Below are 23,075 nucleotides of genomic sequence, written 5' to 3' on the forward strand. Positions count from 1 at the left end.
ACATGATGTTTATTTGAAATAAAAATATATTTTAATTTTCTCTCTGTTCTACATTGTTGTTGCTAGTTTGCAATGTCTAACACTTTCTGTGCCAGCCCAATGGTGTATATATAAACAAGATATTCACACTGTTCTGTTGGTGTTGATGTTGACCTTTGAAGGGATAACCTTTTATATTACTGCACTAATTTATACAAAGTGTTTTTTTAAAGCAGGGCTCCAGGTCATGGCTCAGTGCCACTTGAACCTGTCTGCCCTGCTGCTTGGCTGAGAGACACTGGCTACAGACATTCATGGTCTGTGTAGGAATGAATTTGTGATCCATTCATCCATTAACTTTTGTATCTTACTTATGCCATCATTTAGGAGCATGCTGAATACGTTGTTCATATGTGTGTTCACAGTTGATCCAAAATACAACTGAGGCTGTTAAAGAATACAGTACATTATGTCTGAGTTTTCTCTCAACAAATTTACCTTGAGGTGAATTGAAATGTAAGTTACAGGAAAAAGCAGAACCCGGACCAGTTGTCTGATGGTTGTGACCCTACTAAGGAATCATTTTAAAGTAGATAGCAATTTAGAAGAATTAAAGATTTCAAAATTGTCAAAATTGTCTTAGGTTAAAACACAACACACAGCATCAAATGTAGACAAAAGATTAAAAAAAAACAACAACAAAAACATTTTAGAGTACTTTTGTTGACATTTCCTGTTTTTCTGTGTTAACCTCGTTGCCCTGTTCCTGACACTACTGTAAATGGTATCTGCATTGTAAATAAACACCACATGTGTCTATTTTGCTACACACTATTTAGTCTCATCTATTTTTTCCTCCACTTGGTTAACATCATTGTCCAGGTCCTCCGAGGCCTTTTAAGGCGCACATATGCCACCTGCTGTTCACTCTTGGCTACCTGTCCTTGGTACTACAGGCATTCGTCTCACTTGTCATCCCTCTGTGTAAATGTTCTTTTGAGGTAACTGTGAACATGATACAACCACGACCTTATTCTTGAAATGGCTGAGAGGTCAGCTGCAAGGCCCGTGATGTCAGATATTGGAGAGTATACATTGCGTCCATTTTGTGAAGACTGGCTCATTGCTAAGAAATGTTATACTTGGGAATTTATCCAGCTCTATAGTTGCCAAAAACATAGCCAGGTACTGTGTGTGTGTATGTGTCTGTCCACTGCCCCTCTGCTGTAGTGTGTTGTAGGTGCCATGAGAAGATGACCCCTGGCTGAGAGTGAGTTTTGGACGAATACCAACGTGGAAATGATCTGTGATTCAATGCTAACGACGGACTGGGCTACAGAGTACAGAGAGAGCAGGGAAAACATTTGGAAGTAAGTTCAGATTTTTTTTTTTTATTATTATTTTTTTCCCACATTACAGAGACAGATAACAGATCAATCTACACATTTCTTTCTCAGTGTGGTTCAGAAGCATGGAAACTAAACACAGTAGCCAGAACGGGATGAAGCAGGGGCGAGCAGCAACAGTGGATTACCGTCTGCTAGAGTTTCGTGGAGTTTAATTCAGGGTCCAGGCGACCTGCTGCTGTCACTCACTGGCACTGGGGGAAAGCCCACGCTGGGAGACCGAGAAAATACCATGGTACAACTTGCTCCCTCCCTTTCCTCTCTAGATGGTGTAAACATTATTATTCCAGAAGCAGAATTATGTCTCTTTCTTTGATAAATAAAAAATAATAGTGGCACGCCCTACTGTGTAAAGACAGCAATGTCATGCTGAATGATTGCTGAGTGTTGTCATCATTGTGAAGGTGTCATGGGAGATACATTTAAGGCATTACTGTATTTTAGCTCAGTATGAAGTCATAACTTAATTATAGGCGGCTATAAAGCAGCTGTCACACTGGTGGCTGCAGAATACAATGTGCCACATGCTCTGTGACAGGTTCAGCTAATCTCTGATCTTAACCCAATCATATTTACATTCAGTCAAATTAGTATTAGCGATTACTGCATACAAACACAAAAATAACAGGGATTTACTGGTTTCTTATTCACAAGCAAGGGACTGAATGACAATGAAGGAACATAATGAGGAATAAAAACAAAACAAAAGTCAATAGGATAGTCAACACAAGTCAACACAAAATCAATAACCTCAAGCTGCCTAGCTGCAGTGTTCATACATTAACATCTGAAATACCAAAAGTCTGAGGCCACTTTACCCGCATGAGGTTTCAGACTACAGAACGCTGTGTGTATTTAAATAAAGTTTATGATAAATTCAATAAGGGAACTATGATCACAACTTCCATTTTTGTAGGCTGACAATAATTTTTCCTAGAAGTTTGAGAAATTTAAGGGACCAGAGGCAATCAAAACAGTTGTAGGGGTACCCAGGCTGATTCTAGTATTTTATGAAGAGACGAAAAAAAAAAAAAGTCTTATTGTGTGGAGAGAGCCTGGAAATAGTATTTAAACCTTCATGCTGGGAGATAAAATGAACAGAATGTAGGCCTAAATAATTTCCAAATTAGTAATAAATGGTATTCTACTACTACCACTAATAATGATAATAATAATATTTATTATTATTGTTATAATAATAATAATTATTATTATTATTGTTGTTGTTGTTGTTATTATTATAGTTGTTGTTATATTAAAACATGTAATAATTAGGCTACAACAATAAAATGTGATGATTAGCCTATTATTATTGTTAGTAGTTTGAGGGGGGGGGGAGTTAGCGAATTTGGACTCGGGCCTTCAATAAAAGATAAGGGGAGGAAAAACAATACAACATAAAACAATAAACAAACAGGGTGGAACTTCAGTATGTCATAGTGTTATTTATGAGCGGTTGCTACTGAAAGGTTCACCTCTGCAGATGTAAAATATTTTGGTAGTAATATTCATCATTATGAGTTGTTTACGACTTAAGTGTCTGAGTGCTGGTGGTGGTGTGCACTGTGCAGGGTGTGTGTGTGCAGCAGCCCAGCAGCAGCAGCAGCAGCAGCAGCAGCAGCAGGTCCAGAGTGTTACTGCCCCCCTTCCTCCCCCTTCCTCCCCCTCCTCTCCTCAGCCCCAGCCTGTCTCCTATCTCCTCCTATCTCCTCATATCTCCACACTAAATGACAAGTCTATTTTGGACAGGAGGCTGCGCTAAAACAGGAACGTCAGCTATTTGGCATCATGAGGTACCGGAGAAGAAAGAAAAAATAAGTCTAGTCAACCGCCCACTGCCGGAGACTGGGGGGGATGTTACACCATCCTGGATTTACAACCATTTCAAGGATTTTTAAGCACAAAGAGGACATTTGTGGTTGGATTTCTAGCAGCGGTACAGGGGAGGTCTATCACCCGGAAACCTCGACGGCCAACTGAGGCTAAAGCCCACATGATTCAACGCCAGTTTTACCTGAGTGGCTGAAGACTCAAGGTGAAAAAGTAATGCTAAACTGAGAATATTACTTTAATACTAAAGTTAACTAAATTTAATTAATTTCTATATGTAAAACTGACCGACTTTTGAGTTCATTTCAACTAAAATTAACGTAATTATCTTCTTTTCCACCTGTTGCAACGGCTGCTGCTCTTAGTGAAGCTAGTTACAGTAGCTTCAACTTCCAGCTTTGAGTGAGATACTTTCATCTTTTGACGAATTACAATCTTATGTCCTTCAACTTTCGCTGTTTTATTAAAAGTGACATTTATTACTGAAATTCCAACATAAGTTAAGGAGGTTTAGAGGTCTTTGTATAAAAGACACACAACGGGAAATGTTAGTGAAGTGGGAGCTTTATTAAACAGCTGATGTCCGTTTCGCTTCTACAAATGGCAATGGACAGAGACGGGCCCTGACAGCTGAGGTTATTTTTGGGACAGGCGGTTCAAGCGACAGAGGTGACAAAGCTGGCAAATGTCACTCTTTGAAAGGAACATATCTGCTCTGTTTGACCTTGTTACAGGGGAATTCATCTGTTGTGGTGTTGTTGAACTACCTGCCCAGTCAATATGCTGTATGGCATTTTGTATTTAGTGAATCTGTCCGCAGGGCCAGGACAGGGTATGACTGTCACTGTAACTGCCAGCTATAAATATGCCACTCTGAACAGTGGGTTTATGTCTGTTTTTACAGTGTAACATATTTACAGAGTGTATAGCAAACTGGCACATCTCCCAATTGTCGGGTGTATTTAACAGTTATGTCATTTAACATGCAGCCTGGAACTGCTTTAAAATGACAAACACAATTCGTGATGGGCATAAAACATTATAGTTCAATGAAATTATACAACTTAAATTCCACAATTTTATGCAATCATAAATCAGGAATATCATCTGTTTTTTGTGTGAAAGGAAAGTGCATTAAACTAGGGCTTTGATAAATGAAAAATACCATTTAATTTTGCTCAGTGTTTGTTTTACTTCTTTTCCCCTTCCCTTGTAGGATCAAACAATTATTCAAAATATTATCAAAGTTGCAATGTGTGCATTTGCTAAAGGTAAAAGGTGTCACATCATACCATAACTGAGCCATGGTGGTGCTCCAGCTTACAAATCATATTCTCCAGAAGTAAAGGAATATATCAATTGAAACCGTGACTTACACCGAAATCACAATCTATCAAATTTATAATAATATATATTATATTTTTTGTCACCTTTTTTTTAATTACAGGAGCAAACAATGGATCCTAACTTGTTTGGAGGAGCCCCTAGGTTCCTCACTCGCCCAAAGGCGTTTGCAGTGTGTGTGGGCAAAGATGCCACACTGAGCTGCACCATTGTGGGCAGTCCGACCCCGCTGATCACCTGGGAAAAGGATAAGCTGAAGATGACATCTGGGGGCCGCTTCAAGACCGTGGAGGATGGAACTGTGTACCGCTTGACCATCTATGACTTAATGCTGGAGGATAGTGGGCAGTACATGTGCCGTGCCAAAAACAGTGTTGGGGAAGCCTATGCTGCTGTAACCCTGAAAGTGGCGCTGCCAACGGAGATGGCTCAGAGGGCCCCTGTTTTTGTGGTGAAGCCTACCTCGTCACGCGTCGGTCTGGGAGGCGATGCTATTTTCCACTGCCGGGTTGTAGCTTATCCAGAGGCCAACTTTGACTGGGAAAAGGATGGGCGCTACCTGGGAGAGACAAACCGCGTCAAGATTGTTTCCGACAGCGACAGCAGCACCTTAAAGATCCAAAGTGTGCGTAACCTGGACAGCGGCACCTACACCTGCAGGGCCCAGAACCCTGTTGGCCGTGCACACACCGCAGCAGCTCTCGCCGTAGACGCGCAGGACTCCCGCCACCTGACAGCAGATAAGGCCACTTCCCTCCTCTCTCACTTGCAAAAGCGCAAAGAAGAAATGAAGAAGGATATTTCCATCTATCACACCGAAGAAAGCTCCTCGGTTTCGTCCTCAACCAAAGGCGCCATCACAGATGGTTACAGTTCTCTGAGCCTTGAACATCAGCTGAGGGCATCTGCACTGGCGAAGCTGCCCAAAGGTGTGTTCACCCGTACCTGCACAGTGACTGAAGGCAAGCACGCCAAACTCAGCTGCTTTGTGACGGGTCACCCTAAACCTCACATCATATGGAGAAAGGATGGATCCAACATCAGTGAGGGCCGTAGACATGTCATTTATGAGGACCAGGCTGAGAACTTCATCCTCAAGATCCTGTTCTGCAAGCAGACTGATAATGGTCTCTACACCTGCAATGCAACCAACATGGCTGGGCAGACCTACAGTGCTGTGTTGGTAACAGTCAAAGGTAAGAACATGTTACATTATGTGAGAGAACATAACATTTACTAACAGCTTTACAGCTTTTATTAGAGATATGAGACAACATCATAAATCGAATGGATCACTTGTCAACACATAGAATACTTAGAAGCCCACACACTGAGCCATACCATGTCCAGTATTTACATATACAAGTTTACATAGACATATGTTTGCAGCAATTCCCATGAATGAGTTTAATTTTCAAAAAGCGTGAATCATTTCCTTAACCAGCTGTAACCATAACCATTACTGAAACATACAGTAAATAACATTTGTTGTGGCTATTTTGAACTACATATTAATACACATTTGGTGGTCCAGTGAGTAGTTACACTCAAAATAAAGTGCATAGCCTTCATTTGTCACCCTGTATAGTGGTGAGCCTCATTCATGTGTTTTAATAGCAATAAAACAGGAGGCACAGAAGAATGAGCTTAATGAAAGTGGCATAAACTCATTGCTGGCAACTGCAGTAAAGTGTGGTTCAAGTCACTGCACTGAAACCTCATTTAAACCTCTCAAAATGTGTTTTGCGTTTCACAACAGGGTTGAAATCTGGCTCATCCTCTGTGGGAAGGTGTTGTGTTGCATCTATTTTCTGCTGGTGATGACTAGTTCACAGTTGCTAAGATGGTCAGTCACTTACTGGAGCACACTGCTGCCACTGCTCGTGTGACTTCCCTTGGGAAGAAACAGGCCCAAGGGACTGAAATTGTAGGGTTGTAGATTTATGTTGGTTGTTAATCCATTAAGTGGGTAGTGACACTAATGTACATGTTCTTTTACTAGTAGGTGCAGAGAAATAGATATAAGTGATGTTTGCCTTGTAATTAGTTTGGTGGAATGAAAGTTTGCAATTGACAGGCGTCATCATGTTCCATATTCATGTTCCTCATCATCATTTTGAGCCATTAGGCTAGTAGTTGTGTGGTGATTATGATTATTTCTAAACAAATTCCCCAAATGCAGAACAAAAAAAAGGAAAAGATGATGTATTTGAATTTACAATACACGTTTACAGCTATTTACACTTGACTGTCACTTACACCGGAACAACAAAAGTGCACATATATTCAAATTTTTCAAATTTTATTTATTTATATGGCACCTTTCATGCTAAAAGCAACACAAAGTGCCTATATGGCTAAAGAAAGTTAACCACACAAAACATTGTGGTGTGTATATCCTTTACCAGCTTTACAATAGATTTTGATACATCACCTATAAATTATTGGGTGCTTTACAAAAAAAGAAAAGGTAGTTCCTGAGAGGGTCGTATATGTTTATATGAATTAATAAGTGAATACATTTTGCTAAGGTGTGGTCAACAACGTTTGGCTCGGGGTCCTAGCAGATTAAGGGCAGCAGATATTTAGTAGATAGGCTATATGTTCTGATTTGACTTTGTGAGTGTTATTTTTGAAGAAATATTTAAGATAAGCGGAAAACAGCTTAGCTTACTGTTGTAGACACTTCGACTCATATACTCTCCCATAACTCAAAGTCGAGTTCCACATGTTTCAACAGTTCTCGGTTTAAACTGTTGGCTTAGGTCCAAAATATGGATATGGATACAGTTTGAAACTTTATCCCTCATTTGTGGTGCGGAGCGTAGTGAGACATCCGAGAAGTCTCAAATCTAGGGTGCTGAAGTTTCCTAAAACGCACCACATAAAAATTGCGCATCTTAAATGCCAAGTATGATGGATTATTTCCAAACTAGGTTCTAATTTATCTGACCTCAACCAAGAAAAGTGTAAAGTATTGTGATGTATAGTTGGTAAGCCTGTCTCTTTTCAATTCATAGACTGACAAATGCAGAACTATCAGTATGATTGTGTAACCTGAAGATCCTGTAATGTTTCCTTGTGTCAGAGCCCAGTGTCCCGTTCAGGAGGAAGCTGCGGGATGTGGATGTCCAAGAGAAAATGTCGGCAACATTGCTGTGTGAGGTGCCTCTCAGTATCACCAATGCCAACTGGTTCATGGAGGAAACGAGGCTGGAACAAAGCTCCAAATATCGCATGGAGGAGGATGGCACCGTGCGTCGTCTCACCATACACAATGTCACCACTAATGATGATGGCGTTTACATCTGTGAAATGAAAGAGGGCAGTCGCACTGTGGCTGAGCTCACTGTCCTGGGTATAACTGACATTTTTTTCTCCTCTCTGTTCCTGTTTATTCTGAAATATTTTGGTGGGTTATCATAACTCTGTTATCAGGTATATAATTAATGTGTAGATTCACCTCCCTTATTCTTATATCCTAGGCAACATTACCAAGAAGCTCCCTCGGAGGACAGTAGTTCCTGTCAGTGACACTGTCATCTTCTGTGTGGAGCTGGAGCACCCCTGCCCAGATGTCTATTGGACTCGCAATGGGGAGAAGCTGAAGGAGGATTCCCGTATTTCCATCGCCTGCGTGCTAAGACAGTACACACTCACCATTAGAGATTGCCAGGCAGATGACTCAGGGGAGGTTGCTTTTGTGGCTGGAGACTGCAAAACCTCCACTCGATTCTCTGTCACTGGTAAGGATGACACCTGGGTCACATCCTGTTTTAAAAGAATTGTATTTTGCTTGCTTGCAAGATTCTTGTCTTCCTTGAACCTTCCTACCTTTAGCACCTTTACAGATTCAAGCAAATATGTAACATAACGGGGTTACACAAAACTATGTAAACACTTGATGAATGAGACAAAAGCAACATTAAAGGGATAGTTCAACATTTTGGCAAATTGGCCCATTGCCATAATCGCTATAGTCATAGCAGTAGGTTCGTTACCTTTATTTGTCGGTGTAAGCTATTTTTAGAACGGAGGAGCGGAGCGGCAGGCTGTTCAGAGCTACACTATGGAGGCTAATGGAATTTCTTGGTTTCCCTCATCAAACTCATCAAATACAAAATCCCAAAACTCCAAAACGCTTTCGTGGACAAGTTGTGAGCTGCACATCAGCGTAGCATCACCACGCTATGAGATAATAATGGAACGTTACGAAACGGAGCCGTTTTCGAGGTAAATACAGAGTCTGCTTGCTGAAAAACTGTCCCTGAACGCAACGCGCATCAGCGGGTTTGTATGAATTTACCTCGAAAACGGCTCCGTTTCGTATCGTTCCGTCATTATCTCATAGCGTGGTGATTGTGCAGCTCACAACTTGTCCACGAAAGCGTTTTGGAGTTTTGGGATTTTGTATTTGATGAGTTTGATGAGGGAAACCAAGAAATTCCATTAGCCTCCATAGTGTAGCTCTGAACAGCCTGCCGCTCCGCTCCTCCGTTCTAAAAATAGCTTACACCGACAAATAAAGGTAACGAACCTACTGCTATGACTATAGCGATTATGGCAATGGGCCAATTTGCCAAAATGTTGAACTATCCCTTTAACGCTTACAAGGTGTAGTCATGTTTTTTTTTTCACCTCCAAATTGTGAGGAAGTGTCAAAATGTTCTTTTGATACACTGCAGTCACTCAATACTCATTAGATAAACAGTATGACTGTCATTCTTTCTCTTCTAGCTGCAAGGAAGTATCCTCCTGATCCCCCAGTCGACGCTGTGGTGCAGAACAAGACTGACTCATCCCTCACCATTCAGTGGTCTCCCCCAGACACTGACCGCCCCGTGCCCATCAAGGGTTACTTTGTGGAGAGGAGGAAGGTTGGCACTCAGACATGGCAGAGGTGCAATGCTGGAGAAACTGTTGCCTTAACAGAGATTACCATCTGCAACTTCACTGAAGAGGCCAGCTACCAATTCCGTATCTCTGCCACAAACGACTTTGGCCAGAGTGCCTACCTGGAAGTGCCTGGAAGCTTCTACCTTGGTAAGGCTGATGTCTTTTTGTTGTTTGTACTACTGTAGCATCTATCAGTTGTGGCTGTCTGTTGTTGTTGTTGTATGCATTCAAGTGTTCTTTTCTCATGTCTGGTTTGCCTCTTGCCTTCAGAGCCCACTGCAGAAATCAGAAAAGGCCTGGCGAACAGCACTGCAGTCAATAGCGAGGAGTTCTCTATCTCTGTGGAGCTGTCTGCTGTTTGCTCTGGCTTCTGGTCTCTAAGCGGACGCCTCCTCCGCAGTGGAGCTGACTACCTCATCACCAGGTCCAAGAACACACACACACTGCTCATCCGTGTCGTGACCATGGAAATGAACGGCGCTGAAGTCAAGTTTGTGGGTGGAGGCTCACAAAGCACTTGTATCCTCTCTGTGAAGGGTATGCACATGATCGTAGCCAGTAAAACTATCAATAGGGAGAATGATCATATTAATATCTTGATACATATTTGCTTTTCTATATTAAAATATAGATGTATGTTTAGATGTCTATTCTTTCATCATCACAGGTATTTTTTCTGAGAAACAAATCAACAATGCAGTAATCTGACTTGTGTATTTTTAGCCCCTGCTGTTAGGTTCACAAACAGGCCAGGTCAGATGGAGGTGGTGACCTGCAGTGCCCAAGCTACTGCTCAGCTGACTGCTGAGGTGTCGGATTACGATGCACAGGTTTGCAATGGAAACACACATCAGTTCCAGCTCTTGTTTTTTACTTTTATATTTTACATTAATAAATATATCTTTCATTTTACAACTATGCAGGTATGAAAGACCTATAAGTACTATAATTTCTGTAATTGATAAGCTGTCACTCATTTCCTTTTTTAATGGCCTTTAAAATGGCAAAAGGCTAAAAGCCAATTCCATAAAGTTATGACCCTCTTTCCTAAGAGTTTGTGCATTGTCTTTGAACTTGGAAGTTTAATTTCATATGGAAATAAGCTCAATCAGCATGACACATTTACCCAACATTATCATCAACCACATGTTGCTCAGAATAGTCTGCAAAAGAGAACATTTTATATTGAGTATCTAAATATGGAATATCAAAGTACCTTTAACCCTGGTATTTGCTGTAATATGTGTGGTGTAGCAATCTGTTCTGTATTTCCTCCGCAGGTGGTTTGGATGAAGAATGGACGGGAAGTGAAAATGGGCAAGAAGTATGAATATGTCACCACTGACCGCAAGAGGATCCTGATGGTACACAATGTTACAGAGGAAGATGTTGGCATCTACGACTGTGTTTTAGCTGACGACAAGATGTCCCTGCAGCTCTCTCTTAAAGGTATACAAATCAAAATCCATGGCAACAGTACAGTTTCCAGTTTCACTCCATTACAAAGAAACAACCTGTGTGCTATTGAATTGTTAGAAAATGTGCTGCAGCAGCTGTTGTTCTGTGGAGCAGACATTTTGCCAAAGGTTAAGCGCTAAATATGTCCTGCATGGTGCAGAAGTGATGTCATTAAAGGAACTGGCCGGTGTGAAATAAGTGCTGCATCTAGGCCGTATGCAGACAGTTTGTCACAGACCATGCGATATTTCAGGATGTGTCCTGCCCTAATGGACACTAGCATATGCTTATCAGCCATCAAATACGAAAGCAATCTGTGATCATGTAGCAACCACCTCCACTGTGGCTCTGCTGCATCAGCTCATGCTCATCAGGCCTTTCAAAAACAAACCTAAAAATACGAGATTTCATTTCACGTCACAAATATTTTACTTGTACTACTCTCCAATTAGGCACCACCAAAATATTTTACAAATATTTTTTTTTATTAAAAAAAAAACATTGACTCCATCTCTTTCCATCTCTTTTTTCTAAGATGAACCTGCTAAGTTTATGAACAAGGCCAGAGGTACCATGGGACTGTCATCATCCCTGAAAGGAGATCTTGAGCTCAGCTGTGAGGTGTCTCTTGCTAGTGCAGCCGTTGTGTGGAAAAAAGACCATGTGGAGATCACTGAGGACCAAAGAACTAACATCATCTCCAAAGGGACTCAAAGGAAACTCATCATCAAGAATGCCAAGAAAAGTGACGAAGGACCTTACACCTGTGAGACGGCAGCAGACAAAGTCACATTCCAGGTCAAGATAAAAGGTAAGACTGTGATTCTTTTGCAGTGCTATTCAGCATCCGACTGCTGATCACACACATTCATTTCTTTACTGTATTCTCATTGTAGAAACTCAAGCCCAAGCTGCCTTCTCCAACAAGGAGTCAGTCCAGAGGGAGGTGAAAGCCTTGCTCTCCCAAAAAGCAACTCTTAGTTGTAATGTGTCTGATAGCAAAACAGAGGTGAAATGGTATAAAGACGGCAATCTGCTAACATCCAGTAGGACCATATACATATCGGAGGCAAAAGGCACTTCTCGTCAGCTGGCGATTGAAAAGGTGGAGAAGAGCGATGCTGGAGAGTATATTTGTGAAGCTGGAGGGGAGAAACTGGTCTTCAAGATATCTGTGTCAGGTATTGATATGTAGAATCCAATAAATGGGTTCAGTTTGTTGTGTCAATTTTGTGATTTTAAATGTTCCAAATAAGACTCGATGATGTTTGCCTGAGAGTGTAAACACTATTCCTAAGGAATTAAAAATAATCATATGTTCGCATACTTGATGATAACCTGAGGAATGTGTCAGAATATGTCACAGTCATTGGCTCATAACAACTTTGTATCTCTCATTGATGTTGCCCTCAGATATCCAATCAGTTTTCTTCAACAAAGAGTCAGTCCAAAAGGATGTGAAAGCCACTCTCTCCCAGAAAGCCACCCTGAGCTGTGAGGTAGCCGACACCAAGACAGAGGTGAAATGGTACAAGGATGGCAAACTGCTGACTTCTAGCAAGACAATCCACACAGAATCAAAGGCCAAGAGCCGCCAGCTGGTGATCGACAGCGTGGAGAAGAAGGATGCTGGAGAGTACATCTGTGAGGCTGGGACTGAGAAGTTAGCCTTTAAATTACAAGTGGCAGGTAAGGGAGGAGGCTTTTCAAAATATTTGTGTATTTTATTGGATGCTTGTTTATTTTTGAGCTCTTAATGAATTACATCTTATGTGATTCAATCAGAGGCCCAGTCAGCTTTCTTCAACAAGGAGACAGTTCAAAAGGAGGTGAAAGCAACTATCTCCAAGAAAGCCACTCTGAGCTGCGAGGTTTCTGATACCAAGACAGAGGTGAAATGGTATAAGGATGGCAAGCTGCTGACCTCCAGCAAGATGATCCACGCAGAGTCAATGGGCAAGAGTCGCCAGCTGGTGATCGACAGTCTGGAGAAGAAGGATGCTGGAGAGTACATCTGTGAGGCTGGGACTGAGAAGTTGGCCTTTAAACTCCGTGTAGCAGGTACAGACACTGACAGCATTTTTCTTCTAGGTTTTTCATTGATTGATGCACTCAAAGGTTTTGCAGATGCTAACATGTTAGAGCAGTGGTTCCCAACCTTTTTCTTAAGGGACCCCCCCCCCCCTTATTATATTTCAGTAATTTAATAACAGCATTGAACAAACAATGAGAAAAAACCTGTGTAAAATTACAACATATTCTTCAGAACTTGTACTTTTAAAAACACAATTATGTTTTTAACAGTACAAGTTCTGAAGAATATGTTGTAATTTTACACAGGTTTTTTCTCATTGTTCCATGCTGTTTTTCAAATTCATTGTGACTGATATTGCCCTGCTGTATGTTATGTATTTAATGTTTTAAAACTGTTGATATTCAATCATCTATTGATATAGGCCTATAATTTATTTGTTTATCTATTTAAATACACAAATAAATGTTTAATGTGGCCCTTGAATTTAGTTGATTTTGTCACATATATAGATTAAATGCTTAGCCTACTCATTTATTTAACATTTTAATTACATTAAAATTATTAAACCCCTTAAAATCAAGAGGGCTTCGCGATCCCCCTGGATCTTTGGCGCCCCCCAGGTTGGGAACCACTGTGTTAGAGGACAGTGAAAAAGTTCTTGTCACCCACATTCATGTTCTCCTCCACAGACACACAGTCTGGTTTCTCTAACAAGGAGTCAGTCCAGAGGGAGATGAAAGCCACTCTCTCCCAGAAGGCCACCCTGAGCTGTGAGGTAGCCGACACCAAGACAGAGGTGAAATGGTTTAAGGATGGCAAGCTGCTGACCTCCAGCAAGACAATCCACACAGAGTCAAAGGGCAAGAGTCGCCAGCTGGTGATCGACAGCGTAGAGAAGAAGGATGCTGGAGAGTATATATGTGAGGCTGGGACTGAGAAGTTGGCCTTTAAAATGCATGTGGAAGGTAAGGAGGCATTATATTTGATTACTACCATATTAAGATCATTAAGCCATAACTTTATGACCCAAACATAAAGCTTTTTGATTTTTTAATTCAGTAATAGTATTAGAAATGTAAATGTTAAAGCTCGTCACCTATATAGATTTTACAATACTAAATGGCACAATACAAAAAAGATTTTACTTTCAAATGGTGACATTTTGCTATCCTTTAAAAAAAAAATGAAGATAAGGAAAAACTGTGTGAAACTGGTGAATTTGTGTTTTCTGTTTGTCTTGTGGTCTCCGTTTATGGTTGCATTGTTGGTTGTTTCAGTTAGAGGTATTTGATGTCCAGCATTGACTTAGATTGTTATATTAGTAGGACGTAATATTTTTGGTTTGTTGTAGTTGTGTGACTTGTTTGATGAGGCTGTTCTATGTTGTTATTTGGGCTTTGGGCATTGTGCCTCTCTGTGGCTGCTTTCATTTGTGAACATAAACTGCTGTTGATGTTGTTGTTGTCCGTCAGCCTTATAGGCTTAAATACACTTTGAGACCCTGTGTTCGGCAAAGTTTGCTTACATGTGGTCAGCTCATCCAGAGCTTTGTGCGCTTTGTGGTTTTAAAGTCAAGTCCGTGGTTGTATCAGTAATTGTATTCCCACCACACTCCTCTACAGTCACTTCTACAGAAATCCGGGCTAAATCTGCTTTCCTCAACAAAGAGTCAGTCCAGAAGCAAGTTAAAGCCACTTTGTCCCAGAAAGCCACTCTGAGCTGTGAGGTAGCTGACAGCAAGACAGAGGTGAAATGGTACAAAGATGGCAAGCTGCTGAGTTCCAGCAGAACGGTTCACTTGGACTCAAAGGGCAAGACTCGTCAGCTGGTGATGGACAGCATAGAGAAGAAAGATGCAGGGGTGTACACCTGTGAAGTCGGAACAGAAACATTGGAATTTAAAGTACAGGTGACAGGTATGAGAACATTAAAGGGAATTGTATATGTTGGAGGAATATGACTGGTGTTTTAAGATGGTGAAGATTTCAGGTGAATCAGAGCAAAGCTGAAAAACAGCTGCAGTGGAGGATTTGAATTTTTTGTTTTGTAGTTTGTGTTTTCGTTATGAGGTTAATGATGATGATGATAATGATAATGACACAATGATTTGTGAATATTGTGCATAGTCTTCTTTACGTAGCTGCACAGTTCTCTTTGGTGGGCTCAGCAACAGCATAATGCACCTTCGTCCACTTAAATCTCTGTTAATGTTTGTTTATAACCACAACATTGTCCATTTTTACCTTTTCAGAGATTCAACTCAAGTCAGCCTTCTCTAACAAGGAATCTATCCAAAAGGAGGTGAAAGCCACTCTCTCCCAGAAAGCTCTTTTAAGCTGTGAGGTAGCTGACACCAAGACGGAGGTGAAATGGTATAAGGATGGCAAACTACTGACCTCCAGTAAGACAATCCATACAGAATCAAAGGCCAAGAGTCGGCAGCTGGTGATCGACAGCGTGGAGAAGAAGGATGCTGGAGAGTACATCTGTGAGGGTGGGACTGAGAAGTTGACCTTTAAGATACAGGTGGCAGGTAGGAGAAATGATATATTCCTAGGATTTCCTAGAGTATGCAAATTAGATATGAAATGCGATTTGTTACGTACGCTATGTTGAGTTTTTGTGTCGTGTTTCCCTGTTTTATTTACATCACATTTTTGTATTCGCTCCACAGAGCCTCCAGCTGGCTTCTCAAACAAGGAGTCAGTCCAGAAGGACGTCAAAGCCACTCTCTCTCAGAAAGCCACTTTGAGCTGCGAAGTTTCTGATTCCAAGGCGGAAGTGAAGTGGTACAAGGACGGCAAGCTGCTGACTTCCAGCAAAGCAGTTCACATGGAGACTAAGGGCAAAAGTCGCGAGCTGGTGATTGAGAAAATGGAGAAAAAAGATGCTGGAGAGTACACCTGTGAGGCTGGAACAGAGAAGCTGGCATTTAAACTGCAAGTGACAGGTAAAATATATTTTAAATGAAAGTAATTTTCCCACATAATTAATAAGAAAGCTACTCAAAAGAAGTTCTTATTTTTCTGTAGAAGAGGCTGTCAAGTTCCAGAAGAAGTCTGTCAAAGACACATGTACTGTTCAAGCAAGTGAAAACATTGTGTTGACCACTGAGCTGACCACAGAGAGTGGAAGTGTGAGGTGGTTTAAAGATGGTGTGGAGGTCAAGGAGAGCAGCAAGTATGAAATGAAAAAAGAGGGCCGTTTTCGTACCTTGGTGGTAAAATCTACTGAAGCCAAAGACAGTGGAACATACTCCTCTCAAACTGCTAGTGACAAACTGGAGTTCAAAGTGCAGGTTAAAGGTAGGTCAGAGGGAATAACCTGGTAATTTCAGTACAGAACTCTGCAGATGCCCAATTTTGATGGAATATGTAACTCCCCTGTTTTCATTTCAGATGCAGCTTTGAAGTTTGTTGTACCCTTGAAATCTGTTGATGTGGAGTTGGGGGGTACAATTAGCCTGATGTGCGAACTAAATCAAGCCTCAGGGGATGTTGTCTGGCACCATAATCGTCGCGAGATTAAACCTGGGGGCAGGTACAGTGTCAGGACAGATGGTGCTAGGCGGGTGCTCACTGTGACTGGCATGGCTAAGGAAGATGAAGGAGAATACAGCTGCGAATGTCGAAGTGATAAGACCTCTGCTAAAGTCTCCTCAAAAGGTAAATTATCAGTTAATTAAAATCTGAACCCACGGTTTAACACCTAAAACTTTTTATTTCATGTGATCATACAATATCATTGAATGTCACTGATTCCTTTCAGAGCCCAGATTAGTGAGGCTGACCACCAAACTCAACAATGTGGCTGCTATGGAGGGAAAAGATGCCATTTTCAAATGTGCTGCTACCCCAGCAGATGTCAACATTAAGTGGTTCCACAACAGTATACCCATCACTGCTGGACCTAAGTATAAGATTGAACATGGTGGCAACACCCACTCACTCACCATCACCTCTGTCACCCAAAAAGATGCTGGAGAGATTAGCATTGATGCAGAAGGCAAAAGCTGCAAAGCTACCTTACAAGTGCAACGTAAGAAGTGCATTTTTTTTGTTAAAATATATCTATATAAAATATATGATACTGTATCTATTTTAAGTATTCTAAGTAACAAAAATGCCTCAATAATGTCAACATATCTGTGTCCCCTACTCAGATGAGCCTGTGACATTTAAGAAAAAGCTGGAAAACCTGACAGTGGAGGAGCAGAGTGAAGTGAAGCTGGAGGTGGAGCTAAGTAAGGCATCAGATGAAGTCCGGTGGATGAAGAACAGCGTAGTGCTGCAGCCTGCAGGAAACCTAGAGATTCGGGTAGACGGAGCCAAGCAGGTCCTGGTCTTTAAGAGTGTGGCTCACGCTGACCGTGGCATCTACTCCTGTGAAACTCTGGATGACAAGACACAGGCCAAACTTAGCGTTGAGAGTAAGATTTACACACAAATAAAAAGGGAATGTATATAATGCATGTCATGTTTGAGTTATAAGATAGGAAACCTTGTCTGGATGTTTACATCTAACCATTCCTCCTCCTCCTCCTCCTCCTCCCTTCAGTGAAGAAGATCCAGGTAATAAAGGGCTTAACGGAAACCAAGGCACATGAGACAGAAACAGTTACACTTGAGGTGGAACTCAGCCAGGCTGACGTTGAAGGCTCCTGGACCAAGGATGGAGCCAAGTTAAGGGGAGGGGGAAACTGTCGTATCACAGCTCTGGGAAAGAAGCATGCCCTTACATTGTCCAATCTCAAGAGAGAGGATGCAGGCACTATTGCTTTCCAAGCAGACGGTGTCCATACTTCTGGAAAACTTATTGTCACAGGTAAGAGCTGCTTCCTTTTAGTCTGGCAAAGAAAGTTTTAATTTGTTATAATCCACTTGAGGAATAACTTAATGCTAGAATCCATATAATCCACAAAATCACGTTTTGCTTAATTGTTGATTTTACAGAACCACCTGCTATGATTTCTAAGCCCATGACCGATATCAGTGTTCCTGAGAAGGAGAAGGTTACTTTTGAATGTGAAGTGTCCAGAACAAATGCAGATGTTAAATGGTTCAAGGTAAGAAATTATTGTTTGTATTGCTGTTGGCGGAGAATAATAATAAGATTGAAAGGGTGCAGACCATGTGTACTCTAATCTAAAAATTAATACATTTTCAGGGTGACGTGGAGCTGAAACCAGGGAAAAACTTTGGCATCCATTCCTTGGGTCGAAAGCGCTCTTTGGTCATCAACAAATGCACCCCTGATGATACAGGAACTTACATCTGTCGCACTACTGATGATAACACCTCTGCCAAGCTCACTGTTAATGGTAAATATTACTCCTCTCACAGAGCACACAAATCAGGTGTTATTATAAGGTACAGATTAGATGTAATATTTTCCAGTATATAAGACATCTTAAAATGTTTCCCTGCAGCCAGAGACATCAAGATTATCAAAAAACTGGAGGACGTGGAGGTGATGGAGAAGGAAAGTGCATCATTTGTCTGTGAAATCTCACATGATGAAGTGGACTGTCAGTGGTACAAAGGAAGTGCTAAACTCAAAGCGGGTGACAACATCAAGATGAGACAAGAGGGTAAGGTTGCAAGATATTTGAAAAAAAATATTTATCTGCTTGTGTAATCACATAATGATTTTTTCTGAAGTAGTAAGGATTTAAAAAAACAAACAAACAAAAAAACTGACCCATCATGTGTCTTATTCCAGGCCGAACCTATGTACTGCTGTTCAAGTCTGTTTCCACCGAGGATATGGGCGAGATTAAATTCACAGCTGATAAGGCTTCTTCAACTGCTAAACTTAAAGTGAAAGGTAAACAAATGTGTTGCATGGATTTTTTAAATTTATTTGATAGAGACAATGAAATTTAATATAGTTACAAAACAAAGCATGAAGGCAAGGCCAGGCAATTTAAGGCATGAAGCTAATGAGTTTATAGCTATAGCTAATTTCCAACTTGTCTCCCTTGCTGGAGTAACATTTCTTGTTATATGTGCAGTTAATCATGTTGCAATGTCCAGATGTGGTTGCAAATGGATTATTTATTCACTTTGACCAAAACTTTCAGAAAGTCGGCAATAAATTAAATACTCCTGCACATTTGAATTTTGACTTTCTTCCAAATTAAAATCAATTAATCTGCTGAAAATTGATCGTCATGCTGTGCAGAAGTGTTACTGTGTAATTCTTGGGTGGTTTTGTAAAGTTACCTCAACATTTCAGCTACTTTAGTTAACCCAATGCAAAAGCTAACACTAGAGTTTAATGAAATTTGTCTTGCTGCTACAGTTGATTAAGAACATCAATCTGTTTTTAATCTGGTGCAATAGAGAATCCACTTGCAACTTCCATTTACATTGTTCTACCTCATTGAGGCCTGATGGCAAAGGATCACAACTCTTGGTGTCTTTCTAGCTGAGGGTTAGGATCATTTCTCTAAGGTGTTGTCATAGCTGCCTTCTGTGAGTGAAAGTGGGTTAGCATCTGTGTCATACAGTAGTTTTTACAGAGATTCTTGACATTTTGGAGTCATTTAATGATTGGATCTCTAGCTGTGTAAGATAAATCTACCTATCTCTACCCAGAATTCAGGTACTAGGAATGTTAATGTGTTGAGGATAATTGTATCTTAGTGGCATACTTTGCTATCAGTCACCTATGTTGTAAACTGCAACTTCTTGGCTACAACCAAACAGCAAGTGATATATAAACAAAACATTACTGGCACACAGTAATTTCTATTTAATTTAGGTTATCGTTATCTGCTTTTGCTTTTGCAAAAAAACAAATGTTGGAACTGATGATCCATCAAAAGCATTAATGTGCCATTACATTATGACCCCATTTGCTCTTGCTGTAGCATAATTAGTCTATGAACATTGCTTGTCCTCTTGTTCGCCTAGCGAAGGGCTTTTGCAAGGCTTTGGCATTCATGGTCTTTCATTTTCCTTTGTGGCATACGTGATAGTTTTGATTGATTCAGTGCTACTGTGACTATAGAGCTGCCTGTCAAGTTTGTGAAGAAACTCAGGGATAAGATAGCGATGTATAAGCATCGTGGTCACCTTGAATGCCAAGTGTCACGGGCCAGTGCAAAGGTGAAGTGGTACAAGAACAAGACGGAGATCAAGCCCAGCAAGAAGTACGAGATCAAGAGTGAAGATGTGTACCGAAAACTCACCATCACCGAGGTCGACGCCGGGGACGAAGACACATATACCTGTGATGCCACTGATGACAAGACATCCTGCAAACTGCTTGTAGAAGGTAACATGATGGAAGGCGACCGATTAATCTACTTGGTGTCAGTTAAAGCAATTGCAGGGAATTTATGGTATGGTGTATGGTTGTGTAAATACATGTATAAGTATTTACACTAAACAAGCCATCAGACTCACAGTCAATGAGGTATCTGTCTGTCTTAAGTATTACACTACTGAGAAATATGGGAACATTTTGTTGATTTATTTCTTGGCTATTTTGCAACGAGCGTGACCTACTAAATGAATTAACAAAAAAATGGTATGTCAAATAATTTTGTGCAAGAAATTAACAAAACTGTTATTACCACTGCAGGTGAAGTAACCCATGCAGCTGTTTTCAAATTACTCTTGTTGAGGTTTTGCCAGGGAATGTGTGAGCTCATTACAGTTCAGTCCACTCCACGGACAAAGAATGGGCCTTTTTCATTGGAGACGTTTTGACATGTCACAGCAGGAGGAGCTGAGGTGTACAAAATAAAATTAATGATGGCTGCATTCCACTTAGTTGCCTGGTTTGGGCGTGTTTGTGTGGTGCATGCTGGCTCACCATCACACTGTCATTACTTAGTAGTTGACTTAAATAGGAACAGGCCATCGTAATGTTATTAGTAACACCTATGCTATTCCTACGATGACAAGTCAAATTAGGTGCTGTATTCCTGTTTTGGCAAGAGCAACAGAACACACAGGAGAGTGAGATGGTGCCAAAACACACAAGGGCGTTAAAAGAGGAGAAAAATTGCTCTAAGCAGAGGATTAACATTGGCCATTGAGTGACGCGGCATACACAGTGGCTGTTATACTTTATGATGCATTATTATTGCCTCAGCATCAACAACAATTAGATGTGGAGAGACATGTCTTCAGGTTGTCTGTCCCATTTTTGTGAACTCTTGTAATCTCAACAATGCCTTGATGGAACTTTTTCAAATTTGGCACGAACATTAATTTGTACTCAAGCAGCAAGAATAGGTTTACATTATGGTGGCAGTGACCTCACCGCCTTGTGAGGGATTCCTAGGGGGAGTTTTATTACATGTGACCTGATCAGGATTAAGACATCAAAGGTCAAAGAACCTCAGAAAACACATTTGTGGACATAATTTGCAAATGAATGTATGGTATCATTTAACTGCAAGAACACTTCTGGCCATTGTTCAAGGCTGTAAGTTGGTAATACAGTACTACAATAGTTTAATTAGGAAATTAGTCATGGGGGGAGTCATGAGCTGTTTGACCCACTACAAAACATTTTTCAAAGAATACTATTGTTTGTCAAATTTGTGTTGTGCATCCTTGAATGACAAGAATCAAAGCAAGGCTTAAGCAAATTGACTTTTATAGCACATTCAAAGTATCAGATGCTCTTTCTTGATTTCTCAGCACTAGTGTTAATAATGTAAAGTACATGGGGTCTGTGATATGATTTTGGTGTAAAAAGTGTATATACAGGTAATGCTATATATCAACATGACCTCTATTCTATGAAATAATTTCACAGATTTCTAACTAAACCATTTTCTGTTCATGATCCCCCAGAGCAGTCCATCAGCATTGTGCGGGAGCTTAGTTCAGTCGAAGTGACAGAACCCTTTGCAGCTGTTTTTGAAGTTGAAATCAGCATGGAACTGGTGAAACCTCCCATTTGGACTCTGAACGGAGTCGCTGTGCAGGAGAGCGCTGATGCTGAAATGGAGAAAGAGGGCACTTTGCATCGTCTCACTTTCAAAAAAACCAAAGCATCAATGACAGGACCTGTGCAGTTTACAGCTGGAAAGAGCAAATCTCTTGCCCAACTCACAGTCAAAGGTAAATGTGTTCAACCACGGTGCTTACAATCATTTATGCGCTGCAAAACTCTCGTAGGCAAATCTAATCAGATATTGTTTGGCACATTTAGAGCGTCCACTTGAGATTGCAGAGCCCATGAAGGATGTGAAGGCAAAGGAGAAAAGCTCAGCCATACTCTCATGCAAGTTCTCTGCCTCACCTAAAGAAGTTAACTGGTTTAAAGGCAAAGAACATCTGGTAGCATCAGACAAGTATAACATGAAGCAAGATGCTACAAGGGCTCAACTCACCATTCAGACGTTAACCGGGGAAGACGGTGGAGAGTACCGCTGTCAATCTGGACCTGCTGAGACCAAAGGCAAACTTACTGTTGAAGGTACAGTGCACATCTTAGAATACGACAGAAAATACAGCAGTTCACGTTAAATCACATAAAGCATTTTTATGGTCAAGTGGTCTATGAACTAAAACCACTGTCTTATTTTTTCTGTCTAGTTCGTGAAATTAAATTCACCAAGCACTTGGCCGACACTGAGGTTGATGAAGACAGCGACGCAGCGTTCACATGTGAAGTAAACTATGCAGACGAAGAGGCACAGTGGCTTCTGAATGACAAGGTGCTCTTCACTAATGAAGTCAACACCATCACTCACGAGGGCAAGGTTCACAAACTCATGCTGAAGAATTTGGCACCTAAGGATGGGGGGACTATCACCTTTCAAGTACGCAAGGTGAAAGAGTCTGTTACCCTTAAGGTCAAAGGTAAGAATTCACTAGCGCATAATAAAAAAATTGCTCATTTAACTTGATAAGTTTCTCAGTCACGCGACATTTCATGAAATCAGTTTACTGACAGGAGCCAGGAGTGATCAGATCAGGGCTTGACGCTTAGCATTTTCCCAGGTAGCACGTGTGCTAGTAAGTTGAAAAATCTAGTAGCACACAAATAATTTTAATAGCACACAAATAATTTTAAATAATAACGTGATATGAGGTCAATGACGAGGCATTTATAAGCAAAACAGTTCAATTCATAGCTTTTTAACAGGGATGCCAACG

The 23,075-nt window shown here is 40.9% G+C and overlaps 1 protein-coding gene across 1 annotated transcript in view; it reads left to right on the forward strand.

The window, feature by feature from the left end:
- The first annotated feature begins 3,148 nt into the window (after positions 1-3,148).
- Positions 3,149-23,075, forward strand: part of obscnb (obscurin, cytoskeletal calmodulin and titin-interacting RhoGEF b) — a 60,048-nt gene continuing 40,121 nt past the window's right edge. The window contains 27 exon segments of the mRNA XM_083991242.1: positions 3,149-3,420; positions 4,663-5,755; positions 7,648-7,917; positions 8,045-8,305; positions 9,297-9,602; positions 9,726-9,992; positions 10,179-10,285; positions 10,736-10,904; positions 11,449-11,740; positions 11,742-12,094; positions 12,327-12,602; positions 12,699-12,974; positions 15,200-15,481; positions 15,623-15,898; positions 15,981-16,253; positions 16,347-16,613; positions 16,717-16,986; positions 17,111-17,377; positions 17,506-17,772; positions 17,901-18,013; positions 18,115-18,268; positions 18,377-18,538; positions 18,670-18,774; positions 19,963-20,229; positions 21,765-22,034; positions 22,126-22,392; positions 22,512-22,778. Coding sequence (XP_083847368.1) covers positions 4,672-5,755; positions 7,648-7,917; positions 8,045-8,305; positions 9,297-9,602; positions 9,726-9,992; positions 10,179-10,285; positions 10,736-10,904; positions 11,449-11,740; positions 11,742-12,094; positions 12,327-12,602; positions 12,699-12,974; positions 15,200-15,481; positions 15,623-15,898; positions 15,981-16,253; positions 16,347-16,613; positions 16,717-16,986; positions 17,111-17,377; positions 17,506-17,772; positions 17,901-18,013; positions 18,115-18,268; positions 18,377-18,538; positions 18,670-18,774; positions 19,963-20,229; positions 21,765-22,034; positions 22,126-22,392; positions 22,512-22,778 — 7,168 coding nt within the window. The 5' untranslated portion in view covers positions 3,149-3,420; positions 4,663-4,671.

Source organism: Trachurus trachurus (genome assembly GCF_905171665.1).
Source record: "Trachurus trachurus genome assembly, chromosome: 17".
Classification (NCBI taxonomy): domain Eukaryota; kingdom Metazoa; phylum Chordata; class Actinopteri; order Carangiformes; family Carangidae; genus Trachurus; species Trachurus trachurus.